We start from the raw sequence: 19,337 nt of genomic DNA, 5'->3' as shown, positions 1-19,337 counted from the left end.
TAAAAAACACATCAGGACACTAAATGAAAACTATAGTGATTGAGTGTTTGATTGAATTGACACAACATAACTTCTCTGCAGTTACACATGCAAACTCGAACTTCAACCATTTTCTCTGAAGCAAGGCTAAAGCCTCGATAGCTGTCACCTTCTTTCTACTTGTCATTTTTGTCTCTCTTGGGTTTAGAGTGACGCTACAGCTAGGTTTTAGCATCACAGAGCATAAAAAAACAAACAGCCAATAGAGCAGGAGGAAGGGCGGGAAAAATGTAGCAAATAGTGAAATATGACACCCCCTGTAAAAAGCAGGCAGTCAATTTGACTGCTATGGTCATTCGAGGTAGTAATACTCAGTGTTACTGAGTGTTTAATATTTTGTGTTTTGAAATTTTAATGATAAAACAATGTTAGAATAAAATATACACACATTTAGGAAAAGTCAGGGTCCTATGGGTACATAGTTTTTTTTAACCAAGTTATGACATTGCAAATTTTGAAAACAGTCAAAATGACTGCCTTGGGAGTTTGAGTGTTAAAAAGGCTGTCATGCTCGAAAGCCCTCCAATGTGGCTGAATTACAACAATTCTGCAAAGATGAGTTGGCCAAAATTCCTCCACAGTGCTGTAAGAGACATATTGCAAGTTATCGCAAACGCCTGATTGGAGTTGTTGCTGCTATGTGTGGCCCAACCGTTGTTAGGTTTAAAAACACTTTTTCACACAGGGCCATGTGTGAAGGTTTGGATTTGTTTTCTCCCTTAATAATAAAAACTTTCATTTAAAAACTGCAATTTGTGTTCAGTTGTGTTGTCAATGACAAATATTTAAATTTGTTTTAAGATCTGAAACATTTAAGTGTTCTAAACATGCAAAAAAAAAAAAATCAGGAAGGAAGCAAACACTTTTTCACACCACTGTACATGTGAGTGCACATTATGTCCCGGAGTAAAGTGTTTTTTCGCGACCGTTGTGAGTAACATCTCTCTCAACGGAATACGCCACTACAAAGCTTCATTCAAATTATTTTATATATATGATGATTTTTCAAAAAAGTAAGGCAATAATTACTTTCCCTGGTAACTAATTACATTCATGAAGGAGTAATTCCATTACTAAGGCTGAATTCCAATTCTACCCCTTAGCCCTTCCCCTTCGTCTTACCCCATGTCTTACCCCTTCCCCTTAAAATGGTTTGGATGGCCTTCGTACTCAGTGCTGTGATGAAATATGGAGTTCCATCATCTTCAAGGCTGTCAAATGATGTTGGTCCAATATGTTTTTATGTTTCAAAGGTTATTTTTCTGTTTGGTTCTGTCTGATGCACAACTGTTCAAACATTTTTCTGTTAATCCAAAGCTATTGCCTTCCCTAAGCAGATTTGAGTTTGAGGGACTTTGGCCGAATTATAGCAGCAACAGGACACAGAAAGACATTTTGAGTTTCAGTGATGATGGTGAGCTTGTCGGGAAGGCAGCTGAGGCAGGAGTGGGAGGATCAAAGCAGAGGATGGTGGCACCACGCTATCCCCTGCTGTGTGCCTCCGATGGAAACAGGGTAGTGCCACAGGTCCCCTCAGTGAGAGGGGAGCCAGGCGTGAGGTGAGGAGAGATGCATGAACAAGCCAGCTTACCAACATCTCATAATAACTCAGGCAGAAGAAGCTCTCTAAATTAAAGTGTCACTTTTCATTTGCTTTGCTGTCCCTCTTTTTGGCTCACTGGCTGATTTTGAGGTTTTTTTCTCCCGCTGCTCACTTTTTTCCTCTCTTGCTTTTTTGTCTGCCTACCCCAACCCCATACCCAGCCATCCCCGTCCTTCCTCATTCATTGCAAGTCTGCAAATAACATGGACTCTTTCACTTGCGTTCCTGACTGTCTTCATCTAAGGGCCGCCCGGGGGCTCTCAGGCTGCTCCATCTGCCTGCTGTGTGTCTGCTGCTCTCCACGCCTTCACGTTAGCTTGCCACACTGTCACTTTGTTGCGCCGCCTGTCCCTCCAAAACTGTCTTTTGTGTGTCTGCTTGTGTCTGCAGGCTGCTGTACCCCCCACACAGACTCAAGTATGAGCGATAGCATTCATAGCGTGAGCAAGTTAGAATATCGCACTATGTGCTGGACATGTTATCTTCTTGAAACCAGGGCAGCAGCAAAAGACAAAAAGTTTGGTTTTCTGTGTGTGCCTGCCTGTGGTTCTTGAGTTTTTGGGGATTTTTTTTTTTTTTACCAACGACTTCATGGCTAGTTTGAGTTCATTCTGTTTAATTCATTTGGCACATTGCTCCCCATTCTAGGAGGCAGAATAAATAGTTTGGCTGGTTTAGTCGGCAGTAGCACCTCTGTCATCATCGCTGTCATTTCCACTAATCTCTAATTTAATCTTAACGTTTGGTGTGCAAGGTGCTGCCAGGTTTGTGGGTGACTCAGGAAGCTGATGATGTTGAGTGTGGATGGACCAGCCAGCAGTCCTTATTTGACCACAATGAAGTCATCTCACCGTATGGACAAATAGATACAGTGTGATACGAAGGCTTTGGAGTGTGGGTTTGGTAGATTCTGTAGTGGTCTTTCATACTTTGTCTGTTGGTAGATGACTTTCGGCGCAATTTCATGCCTCTGTGAGCGAATGTGCACCCAGATGATCGACGCTTCCAAGTCACCCACCCCATCCGCCACTCGATGATTCAGTCTCAGCTTTAATGTATAGTGGGTAATGGTGGTGTGGATGTCCTGCCACATGATGAACACACAACATTCATGAAACCAACATGTGTGAGCCTGTTTCTGCTACAACCCCTTTCTCTTCTAAAAGACTGAATGAGTGATGTTTCTTGTAGGCCAGTGGATATACAAGCAGTAACAGCCCTTACATTGTGGCTCTGCAGCCCCAGGTGTCTTCCAAGCGCAATAAAACTAAGCTCTATTGTAGCTCATTTATGTGTTTTAGATGCAAAAGTGAGTCAAATAAAGTCTCGGTCACCATGTTCAACAAGCCACATTAAGCTTGTTTGTGCCTGTTACTACACTGAAATTATTATATTATTATATGCTAAATGATGACCACGTCCTACTAGTATAGCCACATCATTGTACAGATGGTGGAGGGCGAAGCCTTCGGTTTGTGTGCGTCCTACTAGCATGCCTATCATTGTAAATCTTCCTTAGGTGAATTGGTTGTTGCATGCTAAGGTAAGAATTGGCCGTGTAGCTGTGATGTTTAAAGTTAGGAAAACAGGCTCAGGAATGTGCTCGGGATGTCAAAGATGGTCCAAATGTGTCTGTGTGCATGGCATAGTGGGACTGGACACGTGGGCATCCTGTGTTAGCAGTGACAGAAACAAGTTGTGATGCGTGATGTCCTGGCCCGGCATCTCGTATGACCCCATCTTACATCCTCCCCCCCCATTTCCCTCTTTCTCATTCTCCTCTCCCCTCCCCGTTCGCCCTCCTCACCCTTTCTGGCCCCTCCTTCCTGTCGTCTGTGTTTGTGTTGGGAAGATTAAGCTGCTCTGACAAAGCTGTGTTTACAAATATGCAGGCAGAGAAACAGGCCAAGCGACTCTGAATAGGAATAGAATACAAATTGCTTTTTTATCTCTCATAGGGCCAGGGTGAGAGAAAATGTGTTTGCGATTGTTGCTCCTCCGCCTGTGAAGGATAAAGCCTCAGTACTGGTTTTGGGCTCCCTGTTAGCATTCATTCTATCCACCCTTCTCTCTGTTCTCCCACTCCCTTTCTTCGCCACACTCTCTGACTCTTTCTCCCCGGCAGGAATTTTTTTCTCATCGTCTCCTTGGTAATCATATCTTCTCGCCTCTCTGATGTCTCCCTGTTCTGTGCTCTTCTCCCCCCTAGATGTGCCCTGCTCCCTCTCCAATCACCTCATTCCCTTAGTAATTTCCCCCCATTTCTCTTCCCCCATTCATGTTTCCATACGAACAGTGTCACTCGCTAGCTTCCTGGTGTCCTATCCATCCTATTTTTGCCACTGCTCACTAAAACTTGTTGTGATTTACAGTTTTGCCCCGCTCTTCCTTGCTCACACCGAAAATACCGGAAAATTTGAAGTGCCCATAGATCACGGCGGCGCTTGCTGGTGTGATCCTGAGCTAATCAGCCCTAAAGGAACCGTGCGGCATTACAAGTCTAAGCGCTCTCGTACAATTAACTTGGCATAACTCCCGGCAGGGAGACTGAGCCTGTGATGTCATCTTCAGCACATCTTTACAATGTGTATGTGTGTGTATGTCATTATACGAGGAAACACGGAGTTGGTGTTTCTCTCATTAATGCGGAAGATATGCTACCCTTTTCCAGACAGTGGCACTTTTATCCTTATCACAGCTAAGGAAAGGGTAGTTTAATGGCCACTCTTATAGACTGGTGTTTTATATTTATTAAGCATCAGCAGTAGTCTTACTGTGTGATGCTTGTTTTAGCTGATTTTCTAATACATTGAAAGCTGCTAAGGAGAACGCAAGGAGGTTGCCAGGAAAGAGTCTGAAATACCTGCCATTTACCCTGTATTGTATTCTTAAAGCTGCATCTACCGGTGTGCATCCAAGGTCTATGCTGCAAAATACAGTACATTTTAATCAGATAAATACAGGAGAATTTCTCAAAAAAGAAATGAATTGTTAAGTTGATGACAGCTTCTTAATGACCCACTTCTTGTTAAGTGTTAGTTTTGGGTTGGCAGGATAGAATAGTTTGTTAGAAACTAGAAAAATGGAAGTTTCCTTTAACGGCACAACTTCTTTTCACATGCGATTAATGTGCGTACATCCTGTTTGACCCTCAGCCCACATAGTAGTTTGAGGAAGTAACGGTGACTGGCGCCACAAGCGGGACCAAATATTGAACACAAATTGATAAAGAAAAGGGTACAGTATTTTCATTGGTAAATATAGCTTCAAAGCCCTGGCAGATGGCTCTCACAACAAGACCAAAGTTATTAGAACAGTATCTACTGTCGCTACGTTTGGAATTGTCACGGACTATGTCGACTTGCCAGAGAAGCGAGAAGGTACTGAAGCACTGCCGGTATTTTTTTAATTGTCATTTATACAGATGTACCTTGGCATACTAGTGTCCCAACTAACGAGTGTTTTGTTTTTTAGACGCAAGCCATCCTCGGCTGATTTTCTGCTTTGAACTGCAAGCTAAAATTGGGATACAAGCTGTTAGATAATGGAAGGCATAGCTGAGGACAGCTATTTGGGGGTTTATGTCAGTGTGACAATGGCTGAAGAGCTAGTAGCGCCAGCATTAGCTAGCACTAGCAGTGAACTAGCTGGTCATCACTACATCAGTAAAACATACGTACATTATGGTAATCTAATTTATCTTATTTATTATATATTATGTAACACTACGAAGTGAATACAGACCCACCATCCACTAGTACGAGCTTGGGCTTGTTTTTTTTCAGGGAGGTAAGTGTACCAAACACATATGCACATTAGCTCTCAATAAGGTCAGCAAATCTTACCTTTATGCGTTCCCACATAGTACCAGCATTCGGTACCAAATGTGAGGTGAAAGAAAAAGGGTAAAAATGCAGTACAGTAGTCTGTGCAGCATGGGACAAGAAGGTGCGTTCAAGGGATTTAAACAAAGTGCGACAAAACACTGCTCGTATTAAACATGCAAAAACTGGTGTTTTTCTACATGTATATTCTTTTTTGAATTTCCGGAATTGATATCCCTTTACATAAAATATGACGTAGTTATTATAGTTACGTATCAAATCATTTACCACAAAGTGATTTACATCCTTACTGATTATAGGTAAAAATGTATTTGTGTCTGTGATTGTGATTAATTATGAGTTAACTATAAACAAAATGTGATTAAATCACAATTAAATATTTTAATCGATTGACAGCTCTACTAAAAACACTTGAAAATACCTTGTATGGCACTTTCCTTCAAAATGATGCCACTCTTTTAAAGTAACCCCTAGATAGTGTTTCAGTGCAACAGTAACATTGCTAATCCGATGCAACAAGCGGTTTGCTTCTCAAAGGAGTTGGTCTGAAAATCCAATAGAGGTGATATAAATGCCTATAAAAGGGGCAGACATAGTAAACTACATAGTGCAAACCTGACAACCAGCCTCTTATCTCTTGATAAAATCTGTCAATAAAGGGCTGAAAACATTTGCTCAATCATGAGACAACCAGTAAGTTTTGGTTTAACTTGTTTTTAATTGTAGCCCATGATTGTAAGATTACAGATTACACATTATGCCTGACTTCTCAACATTCTACATTTATCACAATGTAGAGTGTATGAATTGACACAATGAAAGGTCAGGAGAGGTTGACCCTGGATTGGACAGAACTAAGTTGCTTTAAATCGCTGCTTTGTGTTGATATTCATGTGGTTTTCCACCCTGATGAAATGATATGTGCAGCCTGACCTGTGACTGTTTTTCTACACTGCTATATCCATTACTTGACTTAAATGAAATTAAGTGAGCAATGGGGTTGCTAGCCTCTTATTTGTAATGCAAACACATTTTTGTATGGCTGGTTTCATCCTGCTGTTTTATTTTATATGCTATCCGTTTAAAACACAATAAACATCATATAATACACAGAGTGTCTTATAGAATAAATATTTTAACTGAGAATACATCATTTTTTATCTTGGTTGTCAAATGTGACTCACAGGATTGGCATGGTTTCAGGGACAGCATTTATTGAACTGGCAGTTTACAATTCTGGCCCCTTAAGCATTTGAAAGCATACAGTTTAATATACTGTATGTTAATACTGATACATTCATTACGCACACATACATGATACATACTGTAGTGTTTGGACAACAAGAGACAGCACTAACAGAGCTACTGTATGATGATAATAGCTTATATCGTCCAGTATATGTGTAGATAAATGTATGACGCTTTACAAAAATGCAGCTAAAATAAGTTCAAAATTAAGCAAGAAAATAAAATCAAACATAAAGCAGACAGATAATGTTTGAACCTCTGTTTGACTTTTGAGGACCTGATACAATAGCTGCAAGGTTGACTAAGAACTGTTTTGTGGCCAGGCGTGTTGACTTCAGATCAAGGTGAGTCCTCTCTCAGCTCTAAAGTATAAAACACAGTGTGGTACACACACTTCATCCGTTCATCCGTTTCACCTGTCTCTTTTATTAAGGTTTTCATTTTCTTCAGGCATGCTTTAGTGGTCTTTATGCAGAGCTACGTTCAAAGCAAATGCACAAACTGAAAAGAATGGGCTGCTGTTGAACAACAAATGAAGATGAATGCTGCACAGTCTTTGACAACCTGTCCTCATTTGAAAACAGCAATGTGGGTAATTTACCATAAAATAATAGTTTCAAAATTGTGTTGATGATAAACTGGAAGGAAAATAGTGTATTTTTTCATTGGCCTGGGAAACCTGAATCACCTACCTTAGTGGTCTAATTGCCACGCCCTGTGTGTGTGCCTATGTGACAGTTGGTTTATGTTCCCTTTTTATGCCTTAGTTCCCGTTTTGATGCTCTTATTTTGTAGTTTTAGTTGCTTCCTGTTTTGCCCGGTGCCTTGTTCCGTATGCTTTACAATCTTGGTTACATGCAACTCCCTCTATTTTCCTATTGATTAGTTAGTGCAACCTTTGGCGACTTTGAGTTGTTGGTGCATTCTGCTTCGAACGTCTTCTACATGGGCTGCAAGCCCGTCGGTGTTGGGTTTTTGCCGCTAAACTGCAGTATTTATTTAAAATATACATTTTACCTGCAATCGGGTCCCATCTCTGCATCTCGGGGTCACCGCCAGCAACACCTACAAGCCACGTCGTGACAGAATGCACTAACTGGACGAAGATGACCTCGCGTAAATGGATTTCTGGACCTGGCAGGTCTTCATGGAGGAGTGCACCAAATTCACCAAATGCAGTTGGAGGATATGGTTTGGGGACACAAAACCCGAGGCCGAAGCACGTCTCCAGCGAGGGCTTCACGGCGCAATTAGGTGAAGTCACCTCCAACTCCTTCCTCAGAGTGCCCACTGGCCCACCGTGCAGTTGCCCCCATGTCACATCAGCACGCCGAACTCCAGCTGACCTCCTCCTCCGTATCTCTGTTGCCCTCAGTGCAACACCAAGAGGAGTTCAGAACACCTTCTGCTCTCGCACCTCCGCGCTCCAAGCTCCCGCCGCCCTCCCCATCCTCTCCCGTCTTGCTCCCATTGCAAAGCCAGGAGGAGGGCCGCATTCCAATCCCCGCACCAAGATGGAGGGGTCCTGCACCACCGGTCCTCCTACCACCCATCCCTGTTTTTGACTTTGGACTTTTAGGGCATCTGGGATTCGTTCTTGGGGGGGTGTACTATCATTCCCTGTGTGTGTGCCTGCATGACCGTTGGTTAATGTTCCCGTTTTATGCTTTAGTTCCTGTTTTGATGCTCTTATTTTGTAGTTGCTGCCTGTTTTGCCCAGTGCCTTGTTTTGCATGCTTTACGTTCTTGATTACACGCATGTGCCTCTAATTTTCCTATTGATTATTTATTGCAGCCTTGAGCGTCTTTGAATTGTTGGTGCATTGTGCTTCATAAGTGCTAATTGTACTGTGAGCCTGTCGGTGTTGAATTCTTGTCGCTGCACTGCAGCATCTATTAGAAACATACATTTTACCTGCAATCGTGTCTCATCTCTGCATCTCGGGGTCGCTGCCACAAACACCACAATGCCAAGTCTTGACACTAATATACTGGGACCAGCTAAGACACCTCTCATCAGTGCTAACATTTCATAATTTGTAACATTCATTCATCAATTTTCTATCCAATTCATCAATCGATTTTCTATGCCACTTGTCCTCATTAGGGTCATTGGTGATCTGGATCTTCTCTGAGCTGACTTTGGGGAAGAGTTCAGGGTACATACAGGACTGGTCACCAGCCAATAACAGAACACATATCGACATACAACAATGCATAGCTACATTCACACCAATGGACAGAGTCTCCAGTTAGATTAACATGCATGTGCGTGCGTGTGAGAGGAAGCCGCAGTACACAAAAATAAAACGTGCATGCATGGGGAGAACATGCAAACCCTACACAGAGATGCTCACAGAGATTCGGACCGTCGATATTCTGCTAAGCAGGCTAACGGTACAGCTGCGATTTTAACATGTCGACTTTATGGATTGTATGTTTTCTGGCTGAGATGTGTTTTCAGTCCATGACTGTCCATGTATACAGTATACTTTGACATACAGGTCCTCTGCCTTCCCCTCTCCATCCCATTACCCAAGCCCTTGTCTGTGTCTGCTTTAACCTTGGCCAGTGGGCTGGAGGAGAGGGAGAGTAATTCTAACCTTAAAAACCTGCTGATTAAAGCTAGTTTGGTGGAATTCAATTCTACTTAATGCCTTTGGCCGTGTGCCCAGGTGACTAGCATCAGCATCCACAGACACTGTGTCTTTAGTTAGGCAGACAGACGTGCATGGCATGTCCAAAAGTGTGGTCTGGCACATGTCAAAGGAGAGCTGAAAGACTCATGACTTTTTCTCCATTATTCTCTGTGCCCTCTGCCATCTTCCCCCCCATACCCAACTATTATGTCCTATACCATCTGCAAATCCTAGTATTCCACCCAACGGGTCGTTCTTCTCCTTTGTCAAAAATGCAGGGTTTGAGTCTGGGTTTGCAGCATGGTGTGCAGTCAGAGGTTGCTCTCCACAACTGCATCATCCTTGTTATTGTTTCCACTTGAACTTGATGTATAGCTGTGTTTACTCGTCCAGCATGGCTAATTAATTTTCCTCTTCGGGGACTGTTTATCAAGTGTTTGTTTATTTTCCAATGAGTGCGCTATTTTTAGAGACGGTCAATTCCATTATACATGCATTTTTTTGCAGAGAATGATTTGCTTGTTTTGCTTTGGTGATGAATTTTGATTTGTTTTTAATTTTTCCCTCTCCACCTTACATATACAGCCTGCCAAATCATTTTGGAGCATGCTCAGCTTTGACTGATTAAGAGGTTGTACTTTGTCCAGGAGATAAATCTAAACCTGTTTTGATTTATTTCTATATGTACTGTATAATGTCTCATCAGCAGTGGCTTACATATTCCAATACACTGAGGAGTTATATACTCAACAAAGAAGAATCATTGTAGATAAAACAAAGCAAGCCTGTACGATACATTATGGGCATTCTGGGGATAGTGCCACCCACTACCCTCTCTACAGTTGATATAATTCTTTCTTAATGCTTTGGAGAGCAGTGTGGCTGATTATGAAGACAGCAGTTGAGATACGGAGCTCTACAGTTTCACTTGGAAATGAGCTCATCCCACAATTGGAAGTGGCACTTTTGAGTCGTAACTTATTTAATCACATCTGTATAGAGCTAGGAATCGTTGCTTGATCAATAGTCATCATGGATGCTTTCAGTGCTTCGGGTAGCTTGAATCTTGCATGGTCCATGAATCTCTACCGAGTATGGATTTCGTCTTGCCTCCACAGAGTGAGTTTGGTGGGCCTGCATGAGATTTGTTTGCACTGCTGTGCCCCAGGCTGAATATCCTGCCCCAGGCTCCCATGTTAGCAGACATATGCAAACATGCACATATGGACACACACACACGCACAAAATGATAGATTCCTTCTAATGAAGCAATGGATGTCCATGTGTAACTGCAGGCATGCAATAGTGAAAATCAATTGATGCAGCAAGAGGGAGAATGCTGCATCTAAATGTCTCTCATAGCGACTATGCATGAGTTTGTTGTAGAGCTAGCTTCAAAACAGTTTTGTGACTATGATCAATGGCAACTGGGACATTGACATTGGAAATGCATTTTTTTTTAATCAAGATGAAAGCATATCCAATAAAAGGCCAATTTGTTGTCTTTGCCAGCTTTTATTTTTGCATTTGCGTGTAGATTAATATTTCGGGCACGAGGGGTTAGGTTTTGTATGTGAAGTTTTTTGTGATCCTTTTGGTTTTGATGATAATGGTTGGAAAGCTCACCAGAGTCAAAGTACAAATGTGTTTTTATGAATATGTCCCCTTACCCAGTTGGACCCATGCAGTCCAACAGAGCGATAAATGTGAGTCAGACGGTAAAATGTTTGCATCACAGCAGGAAAACAGCAAATTGCCAGCACACTGTAAATAAGGTGCCACACACTGATTAAGACCCATCATTATTTTATAATGAGAGAATTTTCCCTCTTGCTCAGCCTTACAATAACTGCCTCTGTTTACCTGTTTTGCCAATGCAGACTTTGCATTTGGCAACCATGTCAGTGCACCTGTCACATCACCTGCCAGCCATGATGGATGGATAGAAGTGAGGTGTTGCCATGGCAACAGACAGGCCAAGGTCAGCTGATAGCTCCAAAGGGAGGACAGGTAACTGTTGGCGGCCGTTCCTTTAAGAAGACTTTATTAAGGCCAAACAGTTTATCACCGAGCTGTCGCCTCTGCTTGCCCTGAGTGAACTGGGATCCCGTTTTATTCTGAATGGCTTGAACATCCTGACGGGTGAGAGGATTCTTGGATGTGTCGGGGTAAAGTACCCTCATGTTGGAGCACACTAGCATTTCAACACTTTGATTCCTTGTTGGCGTGACAATTCCGAATGAATTGACTTTGGAGGATGCTTGTCGTTTTTTGCTGTCGTCTGCAGTGACAGCACATGAATACATTACATACAAGCAATTTCTTGTGTAGCCCGTCTCACTTGTGTGTCATTAACAGCACCTAAACAACATTACATATGCATGTGCACCTATGCATTTGTTTTGATATGTGCAAAGGCTCTTTAAATTTTACACAACTTCACATTTTACATGACGTGTGTGTGTGCGTGTGTGTGGGTTTTATGCATGTATATGTAATTATGGTTTAATTGCTTGCTGTGATTTGCTGTCAGCTGTCACAGGCCAAAGACAGCAAACAATTGTTGTACTCCCATCACGTTGGCACACAGAAGCTGGGCATGCAGAGAGTAGCTACACCAGTAACTGATATGCATCTTGAATTACTGATAAGCTCTCAAGTTTGATGAGGTTTGTGCGTGTAGGCGTGCTCCTTCTCCCGAAAAAGTATCCTGGTCTATTGTGATTGTCTGTTGAGCCTCACAGAAGGGCGTGTGTGCATGAGCACAGGAGCATGTCTGTACTTGGGCGAATGCTTCTAAACGTGGGTGTCGTTTTGTCAGAACTCATTGCCAAATTCTGCTTGTGTGTGTGGGTTGGTAAGAGTGTGTCGGGAGGCTAAAGGTGAGCAAGCTTATGTGTGCATGCAAATGTGTCTGATAGTATATCGTCACTGGCAGGTGTAACTGTTGTGTTATGTTTTAAGCTGCTATTTTTTCCTTCACGCTTTTTTATATGGTTAAAAAATTGAGTACACCGAGGGAGAGGACAGCAGCCTAGGGGCTAATTTATTCACTCCCCAGCCGAGTCACAGACACTCATTGCACCGGCCTCCGTCAATTATGAAGTGCATGCCACGGCCTCATCCAACTACACACAGCATCTCCTTAGCCAACTCTCAGCAGACGCAGTGCTGTAGGCAAGAACAGTATAAGCTATGATACGGAAACAAACTCTCAATATCCACAATTTACAGAACGGCAAGTTTATTTTTGTTGTTGTTGTTTTTCATGATCAATATTAAAAAGTCCAGCCAGTGCTCATGAAAATGAAGTAGAAAACTAATATGTTAGGGGTTTAGTTTTATTTTGGTATTTTCATGTCCTTATTTTAGGAAAATAATATTTAGAAATTATTTCAAAATAGTGTTATTGTGGCAAAGTATATTGGTACAGCATATCTACTATGTTTGTTTTGTTGCCAGTCCTTATCCCCTATGGTAAGTGGCTGTGTATTCACCTGTGTTTATATATACTGTAGGTTGGTACTGTATGTATGTATGTATGTATGTATGTATGTATGTATATGTATGTATGTATGTATGTATGTATGTATGTATGTATGTATGTATGTATGTATGTATGTATGTATAGTATGTATGTATGTATGTATAGTATGTATGTATAGTATGTATGTATAGTATGTATGTATGTATGTATGTATGTATGTATGTAGCCTGTGTGTTTACATAAAACCAATATGTTGTTTCGACCAAGAAGGAGCATGTTATGTGTTGATGCCAATCTGGACAGCAAATCCAGGAATTTATGTATTATTAATCACTGGAAAACTCAGCGGAAGACAGCAGACATTATACCACCTATAGGGCACGGGTGCACTATACAGGGCTCTTCAGCATATTACAAAAGTAAAATAGTTTTTGTACAACTTCCCTTAACTTTTGTTTGAAAGCACAATGTGTGATGGCAGTGACAATGGTCTTTGAACCTCATGCAGGTATTGCAGCATATGAGCATGAAATTCTTAGGAAACAATGGATTGTTTTGCAGCACAAAATGTCTATACCAGGAAACTACAGCTTGTGTTCTAATAGCAAAACTTCACAGCAGACACACGCAAGATGATAGCAGATGTAATTGTGTGAAGTAATTTGACATTACAGTAGGTAGCTACACTGTGGGAGTAGGAGGACATGTCTGCTCGTTGCCAGCGTGCAATAATGGATGGCAGCACTATAAGAGTGGGAGGAGGCTCACATCCTATTTTGGACAGGTTTAATGGATGAGAGGAAAGCAAAAAGTAAGAGCAAGGGGAATTCTGCATGACACACAGTTTGGCAGTTACTTGAAATCAATTCCGAAATGGATACAAAGAAACGACTGTCCACGTACAGTATGTTGAACGCATATACATGTGATGTTATGTGTGTACTCTCTCCTTGTGCACAAGTTGTGGAGCTGTGCGGTGCTACTCTAATATAATTAATCAGGCAGTTTGATGTTGGCAAACGAGTGGTTATGCTGACTTCACAGGCCCTGCTGTTCTTTTTAGTTTAGTTTAGTTTAGTTTCATCATGATGAGACAACACACTCAGAGGTGTCTATCACATTCTCCTGTGAGTTTTGTTTTCCTGACATCCTTAGCTCCTAACACACCATGCACGTCATTGCTTTTACCTCCTACCAGTCCTTATCCACAGTTTGCCAGGGAAACCCGCCTGCACTTATGGTGCATCTGCCGCTGTTTAATGAGGCTTTGTATCAGTGTGGTTTCTTCCTGGTTGCCTCGCTGTCTGTATAGACAGGTGCCTCATCTTTTTTTTTAAGTAAGTCATTTCCAGTCATTCCCACCTGTAACACGTGCACACCTTATAAGTACATTTAATGTGAGCTTGTTGCCTCGTATGAATATCAAATTCCATTTATCCATCTAAAGTATCTTGTTATGGGTCCTGTTCAGGGTCAGATGCCGTTGGGCAGTGCTTCTCAAATAGCGGGGTGCACCCTGTGAGGATTACTGAGTGTAAGAGGGGGTCCTCATGCATGCCTGCGTGCATGATATTCGTGACTGAATGACACGCAAGCCTCAAGCTAGGTGGTGAAACTAATCAACAAGATGTCTGTTAGAGAAGTACACAGGAACACCCATGTGCACAACTGAATGAGGATGAGTGATGGAGGAGTTTTTGACAGAAATGAAAAGCAAATCAAAGGAGACGTCAGAGGCAAAGAATACAAGTGACGATAAGAGGAATAAAAACACCAGAAAATACGACAAAGCGTACATTGCCTTTGGGTTTACAGTGAATACGGTAGGAAATGAGGAAAGACCCGTGTGTGAATCATTTGCACTTTTTTTCTCTGTTTAGAGAATCACACAGACTGAGCAGTCTTGTTTAAATGTTATAACTTGAGTTAACAAACTTAACTTGGAAAATTGTGTGTTGTTGCTCATTTTATTTATCTGTTTTAATGATCAGGTGATTGTATGTCACACTGGGGGGGATTATGTCTCCCGGTGGAACTGGAAGATGTGGCCGGGGACCGGGAAGTCTGGATTTCTCCATGGAGACTGCTGCCCCCGTGGCCTGGGCCCGCATAAGTGAAAGAAAATACATTGGGGGACTGGTGATTGTATGCAGAATGATGTTGCCAGCAAGTCATACAGTGGTTTGGACAGATAAATAAATATGATCAGATTCTCAGTAATAGTTTAATTCGGGGAGGGGCTCTTGGAAATATTTCTGTTCCCTGGGGGGCTTGATAGAAAGTAATTGTGAACCTCTGGCTTTAGCTGAGAGGTAGGATACAACACCTAGACAGGTCATCAACCAAGAGGACTGACACAGACACATATAATTCACAGTCACAATCACACCATTCTGCCCTCTGTACTTTCAAAACATGAATGGAGCACTCGCCATGCAATTGTAAAAAGAGACAAACAATAAATCCCACACAAAAGTGAATGACAGCCATTTATTTTGTGTGATAACAGCGATGGACAGGTTTGTCCAAGCCAGGGTACGTGTCAGTGAACACCAGTGATGTGCATGATAAATTTGGAAGAAGAGGGGTCCTGGCCTGTTTTGTCATTGGCACAATCTCAGATTAATATATTACTGGCATTTGTCTTAATATATTTCAAAGGGCATTCCAGCCAATACATTGTTTGTCACTGGATTTGGATTTTGCAGTTAGCATTAACAATTTTTTGAACACACTCTGTGACTGTACTCCCAAGTTGTCGCTGTGATTAGAGCAGACTGACGTAAGGCTCACTTCTCCTCACATGTTTGATTTGTGCCTATAAGAGCTAAGCCCCTAGTCTACGAGAAATTCCCTCTCCTTTCAAAATATTGTCCCTGCCTGCCTCTTGGGTGGTATTGGTTGGGTAAAATGGAATGTTTTAGATTTCTGTTTCTGCCATAAACAATATCGTACAGGCTAGCCATCCCTCTGGGTCACCTGGGAGCCAGGGCAGAGGGTCTGCCTGAGAAAAATGGAGCATGTCAGTGTTTGGAAAGAGGATAACCGCTCTTTGCTCTGGTTTCTGGTTGCATTTGCCTCTGCTGCCTGCTAGTGAAAAATGTCTCCTGGCCCTTCTGCCAAATACAGCGAGGTGTTATCAGCCCTGCCTAGCTCCCTCCACTGTAACGAGCCCCTAGGCGCAGTATTATCTGTTTACGATAAGGATATTAATAACACTGTAGTTTAGTTACGTGCTTGGGGTGCCCTGCGGGGTGACGGACGGGGGAGGTGTAAGGAGGGCCTTAATCATTCTGTCAGGGGTTTTCTCCAAAAAGGACAGTGTACGAATGGATTGCAAGGAAGGACCAAGTCATATGGTGGGACAGTGTGGAGGTGTTCGCTAGTTAACCTCATCCAGTTTCTTCCTCCGGGTCACAAAGAACAATAGTTTGACCATCTGCCTTCAGGTCCATATGGGAGTTAACTGAGGAAACGAGAGCTCAGGGTTCAATGATCACAGCTGCCGTGGTCAGCAGTGGGGCTAGCCTATTGCATGTTAAAACATTTTCTCTGCCTGTCTTTCTGACTCCCTGTCCTGTCTCACCTTCTTTCAGTGTCTGTACGGCTGCTACGTTCACTCGTCCATCATCCCCACCTTCCACCGTAGGTGCTACTGGCTGCTCCAGGTAAGAGCTCCTCTTTCACTCTCCTACTTTTACTGAACGTCTCCCATCTTTGAACCTGGGCCAGTTGCATGGTATCAGTTTCCATTTAAGTGTCGCATTTTTCTTTGTCAGCAAGCAGGCACACATCAGCCTATTACTTCCCTCCTCCACCTCACTCCCCAGCCTCCATTCACTTATCTTCCCAGTCATTCACTTCTGTGATGGCATTGCACATACACGCCGTCCAGCGCGGGACGGTATCTCAGGCTGCTAAAAGCTCTGCCATCACCCTTGTCTAACAGCTGCAGTAAAATATGATGGAAGAGTTTTCCTGCATAGTACAGTGTGCTTACAAAGGGTCATCAAGTCTGCTGGCTTAGTGGCCCATCTCATCACTCTCGTTAGCCAGTCTATCTGTCTGCTATCTGCACTACATTGTTTAGATATCTCTTTGCACTTCAGTGTGTTGCATGCATTATCAGGATGAATGGGTTGTTCCGTTGCCTCAAGTATAATTCCTGAAAGCAAAGTGTGAGTCACATCATCAACACCCCGTCTGCGCTCAACAAACCCAGAAAAGCAATCTATAAAGGTGTGAGTCAACCTCAGAAAACACAAAAACAAACCAGATGGGAAAAGGAGTACAAACGTTTTTGTGATACAGAACAGCTTGCATAGGGGGAACCCTCGAGAAGAGCAGCAGTACTGAAAGGCTGCCTCCCATTTATCTTGCTAGATGTCATGTTTACAAATATTGAGACATAACCACAAATTTAGGTAAATCTACAACTTGACATGATGAGGAACATGAAACGTGTACTTCCTATGATACCCCTAAGAGGACCCCGACCTAACATTTCCTTCCTCACACTGTTCTTTACTCGCGGGCCTCAAAGTGTCCTGCTAACACATCCCTCCACCAGGCCCGCTACTCGACAAAAACATGTATTTAGTATAAGTGCTGTGTGGTTGCCTGGAGCGGAAACAACAAAAGGTCCCTTTGTTTAAGTCCACATACAGAAGCTTCCAGACATTCGGCCTAAATGTATCTCTCAAGTCCTCTGTCACTTTTTCCACCCTTCTCCAGTCTCTGAACCCTGTCTCCTCAACTCCTTGTGTACCATTTTCTGTGTCCGTATGTGATTTGCAGGCAGTAGTCTGTCAACAGGCAGCAAGGAGACTGTAGCTCCCAAAGCGGTGAGATGGAAAGGTCACCAGTGAGTGAAAAATGCAAATATCTAACCATCCAGCGGCCACAGTCACATAGAGGCATGGATGAAAATATATTCCATTAACACAGCACAGTCGGGCAGGGAGCACAGAGGACAGAGGGGAATGCGTGTGAATGAGAGAGTGAGATGGACACAACTTTTAAAAGTTTAAAAATAACTGAGATGGGGATCATTGCTGTAAAGCAATAAAAACAGTGGAACGGTGAGTGGATAGAACAGTGTGTACATGGGACTATTTTTTGGAGGGGGGGGGGGGGGTTGTCGAGTGTAACCAGTGACACAAACAGTGACGTTAGTGAAAGGTGTTTCAGGGAGAGAAGTCCTGGATGCTTGCCTCTTTATCCGCTCTTTATTGAGTGGGCTGGGTAAAGCCTGCGTAATGAGCCCAGGGACGCTAGTGCAGAGCTGCAAGAGTGGTCTTCTCTCACTTCATTCATTTTATTTTGTTCTTTTCAACTCTCAATTTGCTCAATTGCACCATAGAGCTCCCACCTCACCGCGGCATTAGACACTTTAGTCTAAAATGTCTGCATCAGCACCTTAAAAGAAGAATGTTGCAAAAATATTTTAAAGCTGGTGGTTGTAATGTGGTATACTTGCAATAACTAAGACACTTCTGTGTCATGGATTAGAATGGATAACATGATACTTCCAGTCAGTCAGTCAGTGATGTCCTTTATTCATCTTCTTCACTGATAATGAATGAATGTTTTTGACCATTTTGATAGAACATCGATGGCATTTATACAAGTTGTCAGATCATTTTATCTATTTTTTTTATTCCCTCTTATCCATTTAATTATACACATAATGATATTCAAAGACATAATAAATGAAATACAGTGTTCCCAAAATAGCAATAGCAATAAGTGAAATCCGCAAAGTAGCCGACTTTATTTTTTTACAATGATTATGTTTGTTTTAAGGCTGTAAAACCCCTCACCATAGACTTTATACACTTTTCTCAGACAGGCATTAACATTTTCTCACATTTCTCTCTTGTTTAAACACTGAAAAAAGGTCAAACCTTCATTTGAATTTTAATGATCAACCTTCGAGGTTGGACACAAGAAATTATTAAGTGACTCACAGGTATTTCACTCCTCTGACTGTCCCTCGTTCATTACTGCAAATCATTACTGCTCACAGTATCATTATTGCTCTCATGTCGACTCATGTCAAACTATGTGTTTTGCCAAGAATTTGGGGGAAAATTAAAGAAACCACTACACTTATGTAAGGTCATCGCATATGTGAGGTCACAGACAGGGAAGACACACTGAATTGAAACACTTTACTTTGTTAGTAAGCAAGGTAATATTTTCATGTGATTCATAAACATAAGTAGGGTTTTTCAAGTATTCCTAAAGATTCACGTGTTCCTACAATATACCACAATGCAAGTCAAGTACAATGTGAAAAGCCAGTGTGGACTATTCGTACTTGCACTGATGAAGGATATCTGTATGAGTTGTGGTGACACTCATGCAAGCACCCATTGACACAAGAATCCCTGGCAGTGACACTGATTGATTCCTTTCCCTCATGTCCCCCTCTTTTGTTTAGAGCTAATCGAATGTAATTCTACGCTTGCTCC

General features: G+C 42.3%; 1 protein-coding gene across 9 annotated transcripts in view; it reads left to right on the top strand.

Annotated features, from left to right (window-relative positions):
* The window catches only part of camta1a (calmodulin binding transcription activator 1a), a 363,687-nt gene that overhangs the window by 276,935 nt on the left and 67,415 nt on the right, over positions 1-19,337 (top strand). For all 9 annotated transcript variants that reach the window (XM_054797834.1, XM_054797863.1, XM_054797815.1 and 6 more), the window contains one exon: positions 16,458-16,529. In XM_054797834.1, the coding sequence (XP_054653809.1) occupies positions 16,458-16,529 (72 nt within the window). The remainder of the gene's footprint in view (positions 1-16,457; positions 16,530-19,337) is intronic.

This window comes from Dunckerocampus dactyliophorus, chromosome 1, assembly GCF_027744805.1.
Source record: "Dunckerocampus dactyliophorus isolate RoL2022-P2 chromosome 1, RoL_Ddac_1.1, whole genome shotgun sequence".
NCBI classification, from domain to species: Eukaryota; Metazoa; Chordata; class Actinopteri; order Syngnathiformes; family Syngnathidae; genus Dunckerocampus; species Dunckerocampus dactyliophorus.
The sequence above is the reverse complement of the archived record's forward strand: the minus strand, read 5'-3'. Positions and strand labels throughout refer to the sequence as shown.